Source organism: Lissotriton vulgaris, chromosome 5 (genome assembly GCF_964263255.1).
Source record: "Lissotriton vulgaris chromosome 5, aLisVul1.2, whole genome shotgun sequence".
NCBI classification, from domain to species: domain Eukaryota; kingdom Metazoa; phylum Chordata; class Amphibia; order Caudata; family Salamandridae; genus Lissotriton; species Lissotriton vulgaris.
In genome coordinates this window covers 1,729,000,136-1,729,021,416 of record NC_141693.1, presented here as the reverse complement: position 1 = coordinate 1,729,021,416, position 21,281 = coordinate 1,729,000,136, and the positions used below count along the sequence as shown (strand labels likewise).

The window sequence follows — 21,281 nt, the reverse complement described above, 5'->3', positions numbered from 1 at the left end:
GTTGAAGGTCTGCGTGGTAGTGAAATCCTATCTGCACGGTGTGACCGAGGTACGGAACACTTTCCATTTAAAAGCAATGTTTGCACTCTGGACACATCGCGCTGACATTGATTTTACCAAGATCAGCAGTGAGAACCAGTTAACATTTGAAGGGCAGTGGAGCATTATGGGCAATAGAGTCCCGTGGATATGACTTTAAATACAAAAGCAGAGAAAACTGTTTTATTTTGTACCACTGTGAGGTTACTTGGAAACCTGAAACACATAAGTACTCACGTCTGCTTTCCTTTCTACAGAGCAAATGGGAGAAAGAAGAAAATAATACTTTACACACTGTCCCTTTAATCTGGAGTCAATGACTGAAGTCCTTTCTCACTGCCTAATGAGTTACGTTATTTAAATCAAAACGAACCCACGGACACTGCAGCCTGGCATTTGATGAAGAGTTGTGTAAACTCGAAACGCGTTATGCCTGTTCTATCTAAATAAAAAGATCTTTTGCAAGCACTGTTGGTGTGGCCCGTGCAGCGTGAGGTATTGCGCACGTCTTTCTTTGATGTAATTGAGATGTCTGACACATCTCGGAACGAGCCCCGACCCATGAGGATGATGGCGCCCTTCTTGTCAGTATCTTGGGACGTGAAGCGAGGAGCTTCTTTAAAAGGGTGCCCTCCGGCTGCTAAAGAGATGACACCACTAGAGTTGGATTGGAAGAGGCCTCCAGGAGGGGCCCGCCTGAACTTTGGGAATGGAAACTTTGGCGCAGCTAGGGTATGCCGAGGATTACCCTCAGCACGACAGACTTGGAGCTTTGGAAACAAGAAAAGCTGTTGAAGGTCTGCGTGGTAGTGAAATCCTATCTGCACGGTGTGACCGAGGTACGGAACACTTTCCATTTAAAAGCAATGTTTGCACTCTGGACACATCGCGCTGACATTGATTTTACCAAGATCAGCAGTGAGAACCAGTTAACATTTGAAGGGCAGTGGAGCATTATGGGCAATAGAGTCCCGTGGATATGACTTTAAATACAAAAGCAGAGAAAACTGTTTTATTTTGTACCACTGTGAGGTTACTTGGAAACCTGAAACACATAAGTACTCACGTCTGCTTTCCTTTCTACAGAGCAAATGGGAGAAAGAAGAAAATAATACTTTACACACTGTCCCTTTAATCTGGAGTCAATGACTGAAGTCCTTTCTCACTGCCTAATGAGTTACGTTATTTAAATCAAAACGAACCCACGGACACTGCAGCCTGGCATTTGATGAAGAGTTGTGTAAACTCGAAACGCGTTATGCCTGTTCTATCTAAATAAAAAGATCTTTTGCAAGCACTGTTGGTGTGGCCCGTGCAGCGTGAGGTATTGCGCACGTCTTTCTTTGATGTAATTGAGATGTCTGACACATCTCGGAACGAGCCCCGACCCATGAGGATGATGGCGCCCTTCTTGTCAGTATCTTGGGACGTGAAGCGAGGAGCTTCTTTAAAAGGGTGCCCTCCGGCTGCTAAAGAGATGACACCACTAGAGTTGGATTGGAAGAGGCCTCCAGGAGGGGCCCGCCTGAACTTTGGGAATGGAAACTTTGGCGCAGCTAGGGTATGCCGAGGATTACCCTCAGCACGACAGACTTGGAGCTTTGGAAACAAGAAAAGCTGTTGAAGGTCTGCGTGGTAGTGAAATCCTATCTGCACGGTGTGACCGAGGTACGGAACACTTTCCATTTAAAAGCAATGTTTGCACTCTGGACACATCGCGCTGACATTGATTTTACCAAGATCAGCAGTGAGAACCAGTTAACATTTGAAGGGCAGTGGAGCATTATGGGCAATAGAGTCCCGTGGATATGACTTTAAATACAAAAGCAGAGAAAACTGTTTTATTTTGTACCACTGTGAGGTTACTTGGAAACCTGAAACACATAAGTACTCACGTCTGCTTTCCTTTCTACAGAGCAAATGGGAGAAAGAAGAAAATAATACTTTACACACTGTCCCTTTAATCTGGAGTCAATGACTGAAGTCCTTTCTCACTGCCTAATGAGTTACGTTATTTAAATCAAAACGAACCCACGGACACTGCAGCCTGGCATTTGATGAAGAGTTGTGTAAACTCGAAACGCGTTATGCCTGTTCTATCTAAATAAAAAGATCTTTTGCAAGCACTGTTGGTGTGGCCCGTGCAGCGTGAGGTATTGCGCACGTCTTTCTTTGATATATATATATATATATATATATATGAATTCCAAAGGTGCTCCGCAGGTTGCTTCAGGCCCCAAGGGAGGTGGTGTGTGCTCCGGTCGAGCACGCCGGTATCCAATCCTTGTAGGTACAGAGTAAACACGCTCTCAGTGGCAGCAAATACACGCGCAACCAGTTCAGTCCAAGGGTGTTTAATCACCTGCTACATGTTTCGGCTTCTCACAAGCCTATGTTTATGTGTATTATTAAATTATTAAAAGAGCAATATGTGGGCATAATTTATTTCTGATGAGCTGCACTGTACCTAGACGAACACCATACACACTCTAACCTATGTTTACCTAGAAAGTCATGGACACTTAAGGGGCCCCTACTTTACATTGCAGACTGAGTAGCTAGTATTCCGATTGCTAGGGACCTTGATCTTTTTCTTATGTACAGAGCACAGTGACCTTTATATTTAACCACTCTGGGCTACCTAGCCTGACGCACAGCATTTCTAAAGCACATACTGCAGATATCTGGAGAGGGCATGAGTTCCGTCCTATTGGAGAACAGGGGCCAGTTCTCTTTCTAATGTCTGGTTGCACAAAAGATCAAAAGAATCAGAGTAGTGTTAGATTAAGATCCCCTCTCAAAAACCTGGAAAGATTATTTGTGGGATTCTCTGTGACTCAATTTGCCCCGGAACCCCATCTCCCAGCACTCACCTTCAGCTGCCCCTTCTTTATTCAGGAGGATCCGTGCAACAGGAGCCCTTACCAACACAGCACCGCCTGCCCTCTCTATGACTGGGATGATGTGAAAGGCAATCTCATTGCAACCCCCTCGTGGGAACCAGGCTCCACGCTTAAAATGATGGATCAGGAGGGCATTCATGAGAAAACTGGAGTTATTCGGTGGCACTCCTGAGGAGAAGCAGAGAATAATATGGACATTCACAAATAGAGCATGGGACAGATAAAGAAGAAAGCACATGGTCAAGTACATTTGATGATTCCATAATCATTATTTACAGATACATAAACAGCTGCATAAATATCTTATTTAGTTGGAATTTACACACGTCATAAGGTGCTTCAGTTCCAAGTTCATTTTATCTTCTTCTTAATTCTGTGTCTGTCTGCTGGAGTGACCCTCTAACTCAATGATCACCCACTCTATTTTTATACATTCTACTGTCAGCAGGGAAGCTCTCACATGCATGACATGCACTGCTCTAACAGGTGACATGTGCCTCACTTTCTCAAGGACTCACAGAGCAACATCCCACACACCAACGTTTTTGAAAAAAGTCATATATTCCACATTCACAGCTGATGATACTCAACCCCAGGTCACACTTTTCAGAATCCGCCTCCCCTCACACTACAGCCCACCATGCAACACCTCTCTACATCCACATCCACATTCATGACACAATACTTGTGCGGTACGAATACACTGGAAATGTGCAGCTGTAGCATCATCATGCATGCATCGTGCTAAGGCTCTCTTGCCTTGCAAAATCCTTAGATGTCACCCTGGACAGAAACATGTCAATAAAGGAGCACATCAACAACTCTAAAGGAGCCCTTCTCACACTAAAACACCGCAAAAAAATCAAACCTTTTATCCCCACCAATGACCTTATGACTATAGTGCTATCGCTGGAACTCCAAAAAACTCATCTTGCACCCCTGAGAGATACTCTCAATGCGGCGGCGACACTCATCACAGGAATAATGCGGTTTGAACGCATCTCTCCTGCCCTTAAGAGTTTCCACTGGTTTTCCACTGAAGGAAGATGCATCCACAAAACCTCCTGCATCACTCACAAAGCCCTGCATACAAAAGAAACATATACTTAGAAAAGAAACTCTCTAGAGCTGGTACATGCCGGACACTGAGAAGCTCCAGCTTACTTCTTCTAATACCCCTATGCTGTAAAAGAAATCCAGTTCCAGTCAGAATCGCGCTTCTCAGGAAATACACCTAGGATATGGAACGCGCCCCCAAAGAGCTCAGATGCAACCCCTCCTTCAACTGCTTTAAACGAGATCTCAAATCTTTGCTACTAAACAATTGCGTCTCCGTCGTACGTTTCCCAAAGACCTAGCCCCACTCCAGAGACTCTCTTCTTGTAACCTTGTGATCCAATCAGTCCCAGTTTGCCACTAATGGCATCACCTTATTGCTGCGTTGTATTGTGTAACGGCATTACCTTGTTACTATATTTTTGTACTTTGACTGTATGTTCTCACTAGTTTTAATATGTTTTGTTTATGTACTTTGACTGTATGTTCTCACTAGTTTTAATATGTTTTGTTTATATCTCACACTGACCACATTTGGCTTACACATATACTCTCAGTTATCCCAAAGTATCCTTTGCACACTGCTTGTAAAGTGCTCTGATACCTTTGGGTCTAGCTAGTGCTAGATAAAGCTCTAAATGAATAAGTAACAGCTAGCAAGGAAATTCTAAATCTACCTCCATATCACACCTCTCTCAAATAACACAGAACAACATTTACAACATGGAAACATATGACTGCAGGTTTCGTTCTCCTGCAACCTATCAGGCTCACCTACGTTGCCGCACAACTACTGACGAAGGACTCTATAACCTTGCCTGTCACAAGTACATCAGCAGTTAAGATCATTACAGTACCATGACCCCTGTAAGTGTCTAATCCCTTCCCCACTTGCAACAACAATCACTGCCCAGTGTAGTAAGAGATATCTGGAGACAGCAGTTGTCTTTAGTAGATTTCTTTATTGTAGATAGGAGGTAGAGTAAGAGCAGACCCTCCACCGCAGCAGCAACCAGTAAACTGCCACAACATGGAACATACAGAGAGAACATAGAGTAGAACATAGAATATGGAATATGAAGAGCAAGTATTCTTAAAAAGACTAGAATGACAACTAGCAAAGTACTAACAATGTACTACACATCTTCTCCCTTTCTGTTGTTTAAAGAAAAGAAAAAAAAACAAAGAAATAAAGGAAACTTAACAAACAAAATCTTGCAAGTAAGCAGTAGGCCGCCGAGGCCTAAGAGAACGTGCAGAACCAGAAGTACTTTGAACAGGGGCAAGGCTCTGCAACAGAGCAGGAGCATCACCCCCACCAGAAACATTGACTTCATCTTGAACACTAGAATCAGAGGACGCACCATTAGACACCAAGTGACCACTAGAGTCATTAGCAAACAAGTAACCACTAGTAACAGAGTCACTAGCACCAGAAATGGGAGAAATTGAACCATCACTAGGCAAAGGAGACAAAGAAACAGAAGACTTTTCCCTCTTGTAAAGGGCAACTCTCCTAAAGTTCCAACATTCCCCATTGTTAAGGATGACACAATGATTGAGCACCTTCTTGACCTTGAATGGTCCCTTGAACTTTGACAAACCTTTCTGTAATCTCCCCAACTTGATCTTGACCAAATCACCTACGAAAAAAGGAGGAGAAGAAATGGTCCTGGAAGAAAATTCACCAACACTGGTTTGGACATTATCCGGAACATTACCCTGAGACTGCAGAGTGACAACATCCCTCATCCAGGACGGAAACAACTTCAAACCAGGATCACGTCCTCTCATCAACTGAAATGGAGACAAATCTCCACAAGCTAAAGGGGTGGTACGATAGGCCCATAACATTTCGTTCACCATCTTCCTAACAATATGACCACCACTGGATGCCATCTGGATAATGCCCTTGACAACTTTATTCGCCCTTTCACAAACAGCATTGCCCTGAGGGTTGCATAAGGACGTACGGTGATGAGAGACACCAAAGTCTTTCAAGAAAATTTGCATATCCTTGGAGGTGAGCTGTGGACCATTATCTGTAATTAAGACAGAAGACAAACCCTCATCCTTAAAAAGATTCCCCAAAAACCTGATGGTATTGGGAGTAGTGATATCATTGGTGAAATGAACAACCAACCACTTGGTGAAGACATCAACAACAACAATGGCAAATCTGTCATTTTCACCTAATTCACCCATTGGGCCAATGAAGTCAAGAGAGATTGTATGCCAGGGCAAATTTGGACAGAGGATGTGCGCACCAGCAACAACTTTAGGACCAGTTTTTAACCGCTTCTCCCCTTCCCTGCATAGAGAACAATTCTCAATCCAATCTACAACTTGGGAGTCAACCCCAGGCCACCAAAAGTGATCCTTAATGCGTCTTTGGGTGAGGGTCTGGCCCATGTGCCCCTCATGTGCAAAAGCCAATAACTTGGTCCTCAACCCAAAGGGGGGTATACATTTCTCACCTTTAAAGAGAATATCTCCAACAATGGAAAGTTCATCTAAGATCTTAATGTAAGGTCTAACAGAAACAGAAACAGAGCTCTCATGTCTAGACCCCAACCTGACAAGTTTGATAACCTCCTGAAGAGTGACATCAACAGACATTTCTTTAGACCAATCACTAGAAGAAAAAACACCTTCACCCACAAAAACAGCATCTTCAACTGAAGCTACAGCAACATCATCCAAGTCTAAAGGCACAACTGAATTGTGAGGAGAACGCCAGTCCATAGACAGTCTCGAAAGACAATCGGCCTGAACGTTCCTCCAACCTGGAATGTATTCCATGGAGTACTGAAATTCTTATAACCTGGCCGCCAGCTTCATGAGTCGGGCCGAACCCTTTCGCGCCCCACCAGGAGAAAGGACTTTGATAAGGGGCTTGTGGTCAGACCTCAGAGTGAACTTCATGCCCCACAAATATGTGCGGAAGTATTCAACAGCCCAAGAGGCAGCTAGCGCCTCCCTTTCAATAACAGAATAATTTTTCTCTGTATCAGTAAGGGTCCTGGAGGCGAAAGCAATGGTGACTTCTGACCCCCCTTTCAATTGAGACAGCATAGCCCCCAGACCATGCGCGCTAGCATCAACAGTGACAATTGACTTATTATGAACGTCAAAGGGAGACAACATCTTGGCATCACAAATCTCATTTTTGATATTTACAAAACATTCTTGCTGTTCAACCCCCCAAGTGAAACCCACACCCCGTTTATGCAGAGATCTTATGCAAACAGTCTTATCAGAAAAATTCTTGACAAACTTAGAATAATATTCTATTAATCCCATAAAGGAACGTAGCTGATCTTTGTCACAAGGTGGAGGCGCAGAACGAATAGCCTCACACAAGTCCCTTTTGGGCTTGATGCCAGAGGGAGTAATAGTGTAGCCCAAATAGTCCACTTCATCCACCCCAAACAAACATTTGTCCTTGCATAGAGTAAGACCAGCATCAGACAATTTTTCAAGGACAACTCTGAGAGTGGAATTATGTTGGCATTCAGTAAGGCCATAAATCAGGATATCGTCCTGAAAATAGACCACCTTCGGCACACCTTCGAAGATACCAGATACCATGCGTTGAAAAACGCTAGCTGCTGACTTAAGGCCAAATGGCAGACAAGTAAACTGATAGGTACCCCAAGGAGTGATGAAAGCTGTTAAACTTTTTGAGTCCTTATGCAAATCAATTTGATGGTATGCACTCCTGAGGTCCAATTTAGAGAAAAATTTAGCCCCATTGAGAGTGGTAACTAACTCAGCTATGTTAGATAGCGGAAAGGTGTCAGCAACAACACAGTGATTAAGGGACCTGAGGTCGACACAGAAACGGAGCTTGCAGTCCGATTTCTTGGTGACGACAATAGGCGAAACCCAAGGAGAGGCCTCTACAGGTTCAATGACCCCAGAAACTAACATGTCGTCAAGGAGACCCTTGACCTCGTCCCTAATGATAATGGGAATACGTCTCACCTTGTGTTGGACAGGGATTGAGTTAGGTTTGATTATTATCTTATGTGAATAGCCCTTAAGCCGACCCAGACTCTCTCCAAAAACATTTTTGAAATTGGAGAGTAAGGAAAACAACTCCGTGTCCTCCACAACCATGACCTGAGGATCAAATCGGGGATTCACAACAATAGATAGGTCGTATTGGTGTATCCAACCAAGGATAGCGGGACCAGATTCTGAGACATAAACTTTCCCAAAAATTTGTCTTGTAGAAAACACAATGTTAGCCTCAAAGTACCCAAGTATGTTTAGAGGTTCACCCTGATACCCACCAGGAGAAATGTCCTTAGGAAAGAGAGGACCCATACCCCATAAGTCGACAAAGAGCGAGTTGGGAATAATGGTGTAACGCGAGCCAGTGTCCACCATCAAGTAAACATTCTTATCATTTATAATGAAAAGAGCCTTAGGTCTGTTTCTCCGTTTGTGCTCTTCAAGTTGAAGACCACAATCATTACCAACCACCAAAATCTTATCTGTATCATCTTTAACTTCTGAGATGTCACCAACACATGACACAGAAGAACGAGCTTTACTTCTGCAAACACGAGCATAGTGCCCCAACTTGCCACATTTCATGCATTCTTGCTTAGCTGCAAAGCAAAATTTAGAGTCGGAAGCATGAGCAAAAGTACCACATCTCAAACATTGCTTAGAAGGAAGAGGTTTAACAGTGCTATTACTCTTCACATTGATTGTTTTCTTGTTAAAAAAACTTCCTCTGCTTAAGGAGAGCAACATCGTCTTGGTCATCATCTTCCTGATTGGAAAACATGTGTGAATGACAAGACACTTCACCAACGTCACTTGAAGTAGCTCTCTTTTCTAGTTCTTTCATGCACCCCTCAGATTGCTCAACAACCTTTGCCAAATCAATTGCCGTTCGAAGATTGGGGTTCTTTGCTGCCCAAAGACGCTCCTGGATTTTTTTGTTGTTACATTGTACAATAAGCTGATCTCTGATCAGCTCATCAGTCATGTTGCCAAATTTGCACTTCACAGACATTTCACGCAATCTATAAACAAAGTCATCTATGCTCTCCCCAATTTTCTGACTTTTGGTGTAAAATTTATATCTGTTCATGACAAGATTTTCCTCCTTGGCATATCTGACCTCAAGACGAGAAACAGCCTCCTTATACTCGTCCAAAGGAGCTTGTGCACCAGCTAGAAGAACTTGCGGCAAGAACCTGAAAACACGCTGGCCCTCCTTACCAAGGGAACCCAAAAGAAGTGCTTTCTTGCGTTTAGCGGAGAACTCCTGGGCATCCAATGCATCCAGATAGTTTTCAAACATGGGAAACCAGTCTTCCCATGATATGCTGGGCTGACCAGGGGAGGAAAGAAAACTAGGCGGTAGTACAACAGAGCCAGTCTGCAAGGCTACTTGCTCAGACATATTGTTGTAGTGAGGTAAGTAGAGTACACAACAAAGAATTAGTGATGTGTTGACTGCGCAAAAAAAAACCAGTACCAATGTTTAAGTAATAAGTCCAGAATAAATATAAGCAACATGTACCAGGAAAATGGTTAATAACGGCAATCGAAAAAGGTTTACTGGTTGTGAATGCGCAAAAGACGAGCGCATCATCGTTGCGTTGCTGGAGTTGAATCGGTTACCACAGTAACCCAAAATGGCCGCCAGCGTAATGACCTAGGTGCTCCAATGACGTTGATTGTCTCAGAGACGCTGCGCGTTGCACGAAGAGTCACGCAGAGAGACAGGAGCGAGCAGGCAGACGTCACAGGCACAATCGCTAACTCCTGTCGGACATTCTAATGCGTCATCATTTGTGGAGAGACGCAGCAGGAGCAGGAGACAGCCACAGACGAGACGGCGGGAGGACAAAGAGGGAAAATGGTAAAGGAAGAAGGTAAAAACTTGCCGATTCCCTTAGAAAGTCCTGTATGAAGCCGTGAAATCTTCTTAGACGAGCTGTGATCGTGTAGAAGAAACAAAAGCGGATTCAGCTCAAATTGGTCTGCTCTTGACTCATGAGGTTGTGGAAAAGTCGATGGGTTCAAGCAAACGTCGCCAAAATATTGTAGTAAGAGATATCTGGAGACAGCAGTTGTCTTTAGTAGATTTCTTTATTGTAGATAGGAGGTAGAGTAAGAGCAGACCCTCCACCGCAGCAGCAACCAGTAAACTGCCACAACATGGAACATACAGAGAGAACATAGAGTAGAACATAGAATATGGAATATAAAGAGCAAGTATTCTTAAAAAGACTAGAATGGCAACTAGCAAAGTACTAACAATGTACTACACCCAGCATGTCTCACCAGAAAACATATGGGAGACTTACATTGTCACACACCCTGGCCTGTATTTATCAAAACTTCATGAATCGCAAAGCAGCAAGCCATACTCCTGGTCTGCATGAAGTGGCAGGGATGCACTGTATTTACCATTATACAGCACATTCCTGACCTCTCCTAGTGCCTAACCCCAATGCAGACTCCCTTGCACCATGTTGCAAGGGGGCCTGTGTTGCAGACAGGATTGTTGTTGCGCAGTGAGGGATACCTTACTGCACAAAAATATTTCTCAGAGGTATTTTCCTCTTTTTCTCAGTTCGCTTTTGGTGGGGATGCATACAGTCCTGAGGCATTCCCTGGTCTACCAGTGTTGTAAATCTGGGAATACGTAAGAAAGCATGGGTGGATGCATGCACCACCCCTGCTCCACCCATTTAACAACTTCCTGACGAAGAGTAACCCAAGGCAGTGATTTGCACTGCCTTGCGTTACTCTAGATTTATCAAGCCACTCAGGGCCACCCAAGGTGGCGTTATGTGGCTTTATAAATCTCATTCAGGTTTTGCGTCGCCCTTGCGTCCCCTTCTGAGGTGCAAGGGTGACACAAACAGTCTACCATATATAAAAAAGTCAAGGTCTCTCAACTTGAACTCGATCAGTGCCACTCTCCCATTCAAAGGCTCACAGACACCTCCCAAAAAATGGTCCCTTACTGGCACAGGATCGCACACACATGCAGTGACAAGAAACATGCAGAACTTAAATTACCTCCTCGTCCCTCTTGCCATGATGAATCACAGAGTAAGGAACCTGTGCCTCTATTTACAATGCTTCCCAATGTATAAAATACCCCCATCCCTTCTCACTTCCTGTTCCTGTATTTGTGCCTTTCTTTTTAGGGCAGATGCGGTGCACATGAACTGGCGATTTGAGCTGCCTCCGGAGTGGCGCACGCAGCCAGTGCTTTCAGGGTGGCATGCTTCTGCTTGTAGGTGGTGCCGTGGGTAACTATTTTTCAGTTCTTCACTTCGGAAGGTTTCTGGTAGATGATTTCAATCCCTTGGGGCTAGCGAGGCTCACCGAGGGCTGCTGTTTTGTTACCCAGTCGGAGGTCTGTGGTGCCCAGAGGCGTAACGAGAGCCAATTTTTTTTGGGGGGGGGGGCTAAGAAAACCCCCCTCTCGCCCGCCGCCGCGGGCGAGTGTCTCAGTCAGTGAGGGAATGCGGCTGACCGAGGCCACCCTGTGGCCATCAGGAGGGCGGGCCCATAGTCCCAGAGGGCTTCTCCCGCCCCCCCTACTTTAGTCAGCCACAACTCCCCGTGCAGGTGGGGACTGGCTGGAGCGTGGGCGGGCCAGTGACGCACTTACGGGGCGGCAGGCAGGCGAGGGGTATATAACTTCCCTTCGCCATTTTAGCAGCCTCTTTGCCGCTCCGGACGTCGCGCGTCGGGTCACGGGACACTCTTTTAGCGGTGAGTTCAGGCCTGATGGTATCATGGCATTGTCCCCCTCCGCCTACTCCCTCTTCGCAGAGGTCGAGCCGGACTAGGCGGCCCGCTTAACGACGGGCCGCTGTGGAGGTGCGGGTTGTGGAGCAGTGTCGTGAGTCGTCGCAGCCGACCTTGTGGCCGTGTTTGCGGTGACCGAACACGCCGAGTCAGACCGTTGCATTCGAGCCAGGTGTCCCTACTCATCGTGGGCGAGCGGGTGCCCTGCAAGTTTTCTACCAGGTGCCTCAGGGCTCGCTCCCCGGGTATTGGCCGATTGTATAGGCGGGTAATCAGGCAGGCAGAGTTCGGGTGGTCTGGGGCTTGCCGTGGGTTGATGGTCGTGGCATGCCTATCTGAGTGGGCATGAAGGTGGTTCGGCTCCGACGAGCAAATGCCAGTGCCTTTCTCTTCAGGTCAGCATTCCCAGGGCGTCTCATGGCGGAGAATGCGGGAGCGGCCTGGGGGCGGTGAACGGGCGCCATGATCAGGCAGTGTGTCCTAGTCTGTAGCTTTGGGTTCGAGTCCAGTCTTCGCTCAGACAGAGGTTCAAATGGAAACAAAATACCAATTGAATTTTACCCACCCGGCAGTCCCAGACCCACGTGGGGCAGGCCTGAGGCTGTCTTTACGGTACCTTCTCGGGGGCACTGTCGTCTGGTCCAAGGATGGTGGTGGCGGCGGTACCTCCACGGGTCAGGCGTGCGGGAGGAGTAGCAAACGCAGGAACGGCCGTCTTGCATATGCATAGTTCGGCTAGCGTAGAATGATTGCAGTCGCACACCACCGCACGAGGTTTGGGTGTTTAACTGTTTGCGTGGGGCGGGGCTGTTTGCACCACGGCGGGTCTAGCTGCTCATCTAGCCCCGGATCAGGTGCTGAAACAGCTCAGTGGGGAGAGCGTTAAGCCAAAGATCTATATGCCCTGGTCCGAACCCGGGTTTCGGCTGATGCCTTTTCTTGACTAAACATCAGCATTAACACGTTTAGAAACTTGAGAAAGGAAATGCTTAATTAACAACATGAACCTTTTCGTTTTCTGTCCTTCCTCCCCATTTTCGGTGCCTCCGGGCAGGTTATGCCCTTTCGACCATTTGCAGCACAATGTTTCCCTCTGGGGTGGGGGGTGGCCTCTTTCCACAGCGCTTGGTAGCCTCAGGGCCACAGAGGACCGTAAGCAAGGGGCATCAGGGGGGTACGATCAGAGGGCGACCTTTTTAAACAAGCATTTGCAATGCAATAGGTCTCGCATTAGGAACGTTTGAGCTATTGGTATTGTTAATGACAAATCTTGTATTTATGTGTTGTTTTTGAAAATAGCTAAATTAATAGCTTTGTCATTTACAATTCCAATAGTTTTAACTTCGCAAATGTGAGACCTATAGCATTTGCAATGTAATATGTGTCGTATTTACGTGACTTAGATGTATTGCTATTACAAATAACAATGACTTTTCATTTTTCTTAATAATTAATACTTAAATAAAAGTTCTTGTAATTTATAATGGCAATAGCTTAAACTTTTGTAAATAACTTTTGTGAAGATTATGTTCAGTGTATTTTAATCTGACGAAAATCCAAGAACAGAAGTTAAATATTAACATATTTTTGTGACATTTGTAATAAAGCTTGAAACATTGAGAGAACATATTTGAACCAGTTGTTGTTGAATGGTTTCACAGAATGATGCTGTGGTGGCGATGAGTGATGTGGTGGTGGCGACGAGTAATGCTGTGGCATTCAGTGATGCTGTGGTAGCGCATAGTGATGTTGTTGTGCCCCTGAGTGATGCTGTGGTGGTGCTGAGTGATGCTGTGGTGATGTGATAGAGTGAGTGCGATAGATAGATAGATAGAGGGAGGGCGATAGATAGAAGGGAGGGCGATAGAGAAAGAGCGATCGATAGATAGAGTGAGTGCGATAGATAGATAGAGGGAGGGCGATAGATAGAGGGAGGGCGATCAATAGATAGAGGGAGTGCGACAGATAGATAGAGGGAGGGCGATAGATAGATAGAGGTAGGGCGATAGATAGATAGAGAGAGGGCAATAGATGGAGTGCGATAGATAGAGGGAGGGCGATAGATAGAGGGAGGGAGAACGATAGATATAGGGAGGGAGGGCGATAGATAGAGGGAGGGAGGGCGATAGATAGAGTGAGGGAGGGCGATACATGGAGTGAGGGAGGGCGATAGATGGAGTGAGCGAGGGCGATAGATAGATAGAGGGAGGGCGATAGATAGATAGAGGGAGGGCGATGGATCTAGTGAGGGCGATAAAGTGAGGGCGATAGATAGAGTGAGGGCGATAGATAGATAGAGGGAGGGCGATAGAGTGAGGGCGATAGATAGAGGGAGGGCGATAGATAGAGGGAGGGTGATAGATAGAGTGAGGGCGATAGATAGAGGGAGGGTGATAGATAGATAGATAGATAGATAGATAGATAGATAGATAGATAGATAGATAGATAGATAGAGTGAGGGAGGGCTATAGATAGATAGACTGAGGGAGGGCGATAGATAGATAGAGTGAGGAAGGGCAATAGATAGATAGAGTGAGGGTGATAGAGTGAGTGAGGGCGATAGTGAGTGAGGACGATAGAGTGAGTGAGCACGATAGAGTGAGTGAGGGCGATAGAGTGAGTGAGGGTGGTACAGTGAGTGAGGGCGATAGATAGATAGAGTGAGGGCGATAGAGTGAGTGAGGCCGATAGAGTGAGTGAGGACGATAGAGTGAGTGAGGGTGATAGAGTGAGTGAGGGTGATAGAGTGAGTGAGGGCAATAGAGTGATTGATGGCGATAGAGTGAGTGAGGGTGGTAGAGTGAGCGAGGGTGGTAGAGTGAGGGCGGTAGAGTGAGGTGGTAGTGTGAGTGTGGTAGAGTGAGGGCAGTAGAGTGAGGTGGTAGCGTGAGGGCGGTAGAGTGAGGGCGGTAGAGTGAGGGCGGTAGAGTGAGGGCAGTAGAGTGAGGGCAGTAGAGTGCTAGAGAGAGGGTGGTAGAATGGTAGAGTGAGGGCGGTAGAGTGAGGGTGTGAGGCGGTAGAGGGGTAGAGTGAGGGAAGTGGAGTGGTAGAGTGAGAGTGGTAGAGTGAGGGCGGTAGAGTGGTAGTGTGAGGGCGGTAGAGTGAGGGCGGTAGAGTGGTAGAGTGAGGGCGGTAGAGTGATGGCAGTAGAGTGAGGGTGGTAGAGCAGAGAGTGAGCACGGTAGAGTGAGGGAGGTCCAGTGGTAGAGTGAGGGCTGTAGAGTGGTAGAGTGAAGGCGGTAGAGTGAGGGCAGTAGAGTGAGGGCCATAGAGTGGTAGAGTGAGGGTGGTGGAGTGGCAGCGGTAGAGTGGTAGAGCGAGGGCGGTAGAGTGAGGGCAGTAGAGTGGTAGAGTGAGGGTGGTAGAGCAGTAGAGTGAGGGCGGTAGAGTGAGGGTGGTAGATCGGTAGAGTGAGCCTTTTAGAGTGAGGGCGGTAGGGTGAGGGCGGTAGAGTGGTAGAGTGAGGGCGGTAGAGTGGTAGAGTGAGGGAGGTAGAGTCAGGGCGGTAGAGTGGTAGAGCGAGGGCGGTAGAGTGAGGGTGGTAGAGTGAGGGCAGTACAGTGGTAGAGTGAGGGCGGAAGAGAGGTAGAGTGAGCGTGGTAGAGTGAGGGCGGTAGAATGGTAGAGTGAGGGCAGTATAGTGAGAGGGCAGTAGAGTGGTAGAGTGAGGGCGGTAGAGTGGAATAGTGAGGGCGGTAGAGTGGTAGAGTGAGGGCAGTAGAGTGAGGGCGGTAGAGTGGTAGAGTGAGGGCGGTAGAGTGGTAGAGTGAGGACGGTAGAGGGAGGGCGGTAGAGTGGTAGAGTGAGGGCGGTAGAGTGAGGGCGGTAGTGTGAAGGCAGGAGAGTGGTAGAGTGAGGGCGGTAGAGTGGTAGATTGAGGGCGGTAGAGCGGTAGAGTGAGGGCGGTAGAGTGGTAGAGTGAGGGTGGTAGAATGAGGGCGGTAGAGTGGTAGAGTGAGGGCAGTAGAGTGGTAGAGTGAGGGTGGTAGAATGAGGGTGTGAGGGTGGTAGAGGGGCAGAGTGAGGGCGGTAGAGTGGTAGAGTGAGGGTGTTAGAGTGGTAGAGTGAGGGCGGTAGAGTGGTAGAGTGAGGGAGGTCGAGTGGTAGAGTGAGGACGGTAGAGTGATAGAGTGAGGATGGTAGAGTGGTAGAGTGAGGGTGGTAAAGTGAGGGCGGTAAAGTGCATGGCTGAAGGTGGCACGCAGCTCTCTGCTGCTGGCACATTCTCCTACTGAACTATCATTCTAGTTTGGGAGTATTAGCATTTTGAATGCAGTTCTAAGCCATGCATGCTTCCCCTGTTGCGAGGTTTGGTCTGCCCAGGCCATATGCTGTAGAAATATGGAGACGAAAGTACAGTGTTTAGTTTCCAAATGTATCGCCTCGTCAGGGAGGTAGTAGGTCGTATATAAATAAAAAAGAAAAAATGAAAGACTCTGGGACGGACCGGCTGACCGGTTACAGGTTATACTTAGTGAAAAGTTAATGTTTCCTCTAGCCATCAAGTAATAAGCATGTAGCTTCAGGAGGGGGGATTAAAGAAAAGCTATTTACAATCAATTATTCAAGACTTGCATAGCAGCTAATCACCCAGTAGGGTATCTAGGCGCTGAAGATGTGTCTAGAATTAAAGGAGCACACCCTTTAATTCAGGAACACGCTTGGCCCGGTGATAGCCGAAAAGCTGTAAATGGCACTTTCAGTCAGACCTTTCAATATTTTAGCAAACTGGTTATTTGAAAAGTAAAGCTGCAAGTCATATACCTCAACTTGCTGCTGGCTTAAAGCCAGGCTGAAGATGTCACGCATTACCAGTCAACCATATAGTGGAATTCTGCTACCGTCCCAATTCTATGTCAGGAAGCGGAGGCGAGGATTTTGCTAGTCCTTTCTCCATTTTATTGGACAGCAAGTTAAAAGTAAGAAAAAACATTAGAACCATGGACTACCCAAACCAACATGGCAGCGGTAGCCATGGTAACACATCAACCAATCAGAGTCCATCAATCAGCATATAGGGACTCCCAGCCGTTAGTCCTTCCTCTTTCTCCATTGCTGCCTCGGCAAGATAAGTCACGTTTTACTTCAGCTTGATCTTTGTCGTGGCAGTTTTGAATTTGATTGTAGACAGCTTTGTTTTGGTATTTTACGATTAGCCTTTGACTTCGCCTTTGTTGTAGGCTGTTTGATTGTGTATTTAACGCGGTAGGCTTTTAGCCCGAGCGTTTCTCCTACGCGCGTGCGCAGTCCTGGTGTCGGCTTCTGATGCCGACCGGCTGTTCTCCTCAGCGCTCTTCGCGCTTGTGTGGAAACGCGCTGAGGGTTTGCGCTTCGTTTATTTTTGCCTCTCCCCTCACACTGACGCTGTGTTTTGACGGCAAGAATTATATTTCTGACTGGTATTTGAATAAATTGCCATTTATTTTCAGTCAGTGTATTTGAGTTTTGGGCTTTGTATAAAGTGTTAGCCTGTGTGGTACCTGTGTGAGGGGCTTCCCCTTGTATATAGTTGGGGTGTTTGTTTTATGGGTACCAGTTTTTCTGCTAAAATGCAGTCCAGTCCTTCTAATGTTGAGGTGGTGAATTCTAATGATCAGCCACAGCTGCCCCTTTCGCGCCCTCCTGCAGAGGTGGACAGGCTTCTCGCTTCTGCGATAGCTCAGGCTCTGGCACCTCTGCAGGACAGTGTCAATAAGCTGTCAGCCCATGTGTTCAAGACTGATTCGGGTGTTTTTGGGGACAGCGGGGCAGGGCCCAGTGGTGTTCCTTGTGTTCCATCACGTACGGCCAGGAAGCGTGACTCGGGGCACCTGGAGGGCATCAACAAATTATCTGAAGTCTTTCGTAAGAGTGCGCGCACGCTAAGAAGCGCACCCTACCGGGGGATGACTCACCCGGAGAGACTGGTGGTTTTGCCACCCAGGACCATGACCCGGAGGAAGGGTTTCCCAATGAGGGCGATCATGAAGAGGACGATTATGTAGATGAGGATGAGGACGCTTCCTCAAAGGATTTTTCAGATGTGAGCAGGTCTTGGCGCCCAAAACCTAGTGCTCCTAGTTTTTCAGAGGGTGATCTTGTGCCTCCTGATATGTTTGACCCATCTACTATTTTTAGACCCAGGTCATCAGAATGGTTTCCTGAACAGTCTACTGCTGATTATGTCGCTGCTAAGCTTCGACAACCTTTACCTCAGGATGTACGTTTACGCCTGCGTTCTGAGTGCCCACGCCCTTCTCTTCCCTTTAGGGTGGCATGCACCCCTGAAATTGATCCGAAGTTGTGCACCTTCTTTGCCAAGTATATCAAGGACCCTAAGAAGGGTATAGATAGGTCTTGGAAAGCCTGTCAAGATAAACTTTTGGATGTCGTTGGTCCTCTGACGAAAATAATTGAATTAGCCCAACGTTCTAAAGAGTCAGGCATGCCTCTTTCGGTTGATGACATTGCTGGTTGGTCGCAAAGGGCTATGTGCCTTCTTGGCAATGCCAATTGTGCGCTTTCAGCGGAGCGTCGACGATCCTTGTTACTTAAAATTGACCCAAAACTGGGAGAGTTGTCGTCATCAGAGGCGGGCCCGATTGCGCAGGGTGCTTTGTTTGGGGACCCCTTTGTGAAGGAGTATGGGAAGGTCGTTGCTACATTTTCTGCCCTAGACAAAGCACAGGCTTCTATGAAGAAGTTTTTTCCCAAAAAGGTTTTTGCCGGGGCCGGCGGAGGCAGGGGTCGCTCTTCCGGCCGTCAATTCCAGCAAGACCCCAATGGAGGCCAATCCAGAAGAAACAACGGCTGGAATGATGGGCGTCAGGGTACCTTTTACCCTTCCACAGGAGGCAGAGGCCAAGGCAGGGGACGTGGTGGCAACCAGTCCAACTCCAGAGGATTTAATGGTAAGATTTTGCATCATTTCTCTGGTTCGAATGGGGGGAAGGTTAGCGTTGTTTCCCCAGGCCTGGTCGTCGATAACATCAGATTCTTGGGTTCTGGAGACCGTTCAGGGGTTTCACATCAAGTTTTACGGTTCCCCCGTTCAACTCTCTCGTCCTCGCCCTCTAGTTTTTTCAGTCACAGAACAAGAGCTTATAGACTTGGAGGTTCGGGCTATGTTACAAAAAGGCGCCATCATCCCCTCTGTTCTCCACCCAAACGGTTTCCTCAGCAACATCTTCCTAGTGGAAAAGAAGGGCAAGGGGTTCAGACCGGTAATCAACCTCCGCTCCTTCAACGAATGGCTGATTTACAGACATTTCAAGATGGAGGGCATCCATCTTTTGAGAGACCCTCTGTTGCAAAACGATTGGTTGGTTCTCTTGGATCTGAAGGATGCTTATCTTTCGGTTCCAATCTATCCTCCTCATTGTCGGTTCCTCCAGTTTCTTTGGAAGGATCAGATTTACGAATTTCGTTCGCTCCCCTTTGGTCTTTCCTCAGCACCTTGGTGCTTTACCAAGCTCCTGCGCCCGGTGGTAGAACATCTCCGTACCCTGGGGATTCGTCTAATAATTTACCTGGACGACATTCTTTTAATGAATCAGTCCAAGGACCTCCTTCTTCACCATCTTCAGGTTACAATTTCCCTTCTTCAGTCACTGGGCTTCATCATCAATGCCCAGAAGTCGGATTTAATTCCTCGTCAGGAAATGACTTTCCTTGGATTTCTGATCATAACTACGGATGCAACGCTTCATCTTCCTTCTCAAAAGATCTCCAAGATCAAGAAGGAGATTCGCAAAGTTCTCCGTCGGGATCAAATTTCCCTCCGTCAATTGGCCAGGATTGTGGACTTACTGTCTTCATCGATCCAGGCCATTTTTCCAGGCCCTCTTCATTACAGGGCTCTTCAGAGACTGAAAGCGTTTCACCTTCGCAAGGGTCTCACTTACTCGGAACTGATCTCCTTAAATTTGGAAGCCCGGTCAGAACTTCTTTGGTGGTTGGATCACATAGATGCGTGGAACGGGAAGGCGATTTTCGGTTCCCGTCGGATCTTGTGATCGAGTCAGATGCCAGTCGCCAGGGTTGGGGTGCCCGGTGCGGCTCCCTCTCGGTGGGCGGCAGGTGGACGGAGGAGGAACTTCACCTCCACATCAATTGCTTGGAGCTCCTCGTGGGTTCCTTCGCAATCCGCTCTTTCACCACGACCAAGGTCTCGTGTTGTGTTCTTCTCCGGATGGACAACACGACTGCGGTCAGATATAGCAATCGTTTGGGCGGCACTCATTCCAAGGTCCTAGCGGATCTTGCGAAGGACTTCTGGAATTACTGACTTCTTCGTCAGATTTCAGTCACGGCGGAGTATCTCCCAGGCGATCTGAACATGGTGGCGGATTGTCAGTCCAGGAATTTTCGGGATGCCAATGATTGGAGGCTGGATCATTCGGTATTCCAGAGAATTTCGGACCTTTGGGGTCTTCCAGTGATGGACTTATTTGCGTCCAGATGGAATGCCCATCTTCCCCGCTTCTACAGCTGGAAACCGGATCCGGGTGCGGAAGCAGTGGATGCCTTCCTACAGGACTGGTCCCAGTTTCCAGCTTATGCGCTTCCTCCTTTCCTTTTCATTCGGAGGGTGGCAGCTCAGGTCCGCAGACAGAGAGCATCTCTGATTCTGATCACACCAATCTGGAGAGCTCAATGCTGGTTTCCTTCTCTTCTAGAGCTGTCCTGGGACAAACCTCTTCGGTTACCGTCGTTCGATCACATTCTGACGGATCCTTTGGGTCACCCGCATCCTCTGGTTCTCCAGGGCCATCTACATCTCATGGCCTGGAGGATTTCAGGGGACGTTGGTCTTGCGACTCACTTTCGAAAGACTCTGAGCTCCTCATTAGAGGAGCCTGGGCCCCTAACACCACTAAGCATTATAGATCAGCGTGGAACAGATGGGTTTGTTGGTGTGTGGCAAAACACCTGGATCCCATGGGCTCCTCTGTCACTGACGTGATTAACTTCCTCGCCGATCTTTTCAAAAAGAAATTGGCATACAGCACCATTAACTCTTTCAGGTCGGCAATTTCTGCTGGCCATGCTCTTGTGGATGGCTCTCCGGTTGGTGAGCATCCTTGGGTTTGTAAACTCCTCAAGGGTATTCGCCTTTCGCGTCCCCCAGAACCCCGTTATTCTGGGTTATGGGATGTTAATGTGGTTTTGAATTTTCTTAAGTCCTGGCAGGATAATCAGTACCTTTCGTGCAAGGAACTTTCTGCCAAATTGGCGATTCTTCTCTTCCTGATTTCTTGTAAGCGTGCTTCGGATGTTCGTGCTCTGGATATCTCGGCCAGGGTTTTTACCCCGGAAGGGGTTACGTTTACAGTTTCAAGAAGAACTAAATATAATACCAGGTCAGTAACTTACCCAGCTTTCCCAGATCCTCAAAGCTCTGTGTTGTTTGTTGCCTCAAAACTTATGAGGATGTTACTCTTGAGTTCCGCCCTCCGGGTGAGAGACAATTGCTTATTGCGGTTAAAAAACCTTTTAAAGCAGTTT

At 47.2% G+C, this 21,281-nt stretch overlaps 1 protein-coding gene across 1 annotated transcript in view; it reads right to left on the bottom strand.

The window, feature by feature from the left end:
• Positions 1-21,281, bottom strand: part of LOC147717053 (all-trans-retinol 13,14-reductase-like) — a 656,600-nt gene that overhangs the window by 317,648 nt on the left and 317,671 nt on the right. Inside the window, exon 5 of the mRNA XM_086923956.1 lies at positions 2,913-3,110. Coding sequence (XP_086780082.1) covers positions 2,913-3,110 — 198 coding nt within the window. The remainder of the gene's footprint in view (positions 1-2,912; positions 3,111-21,281) is intronic.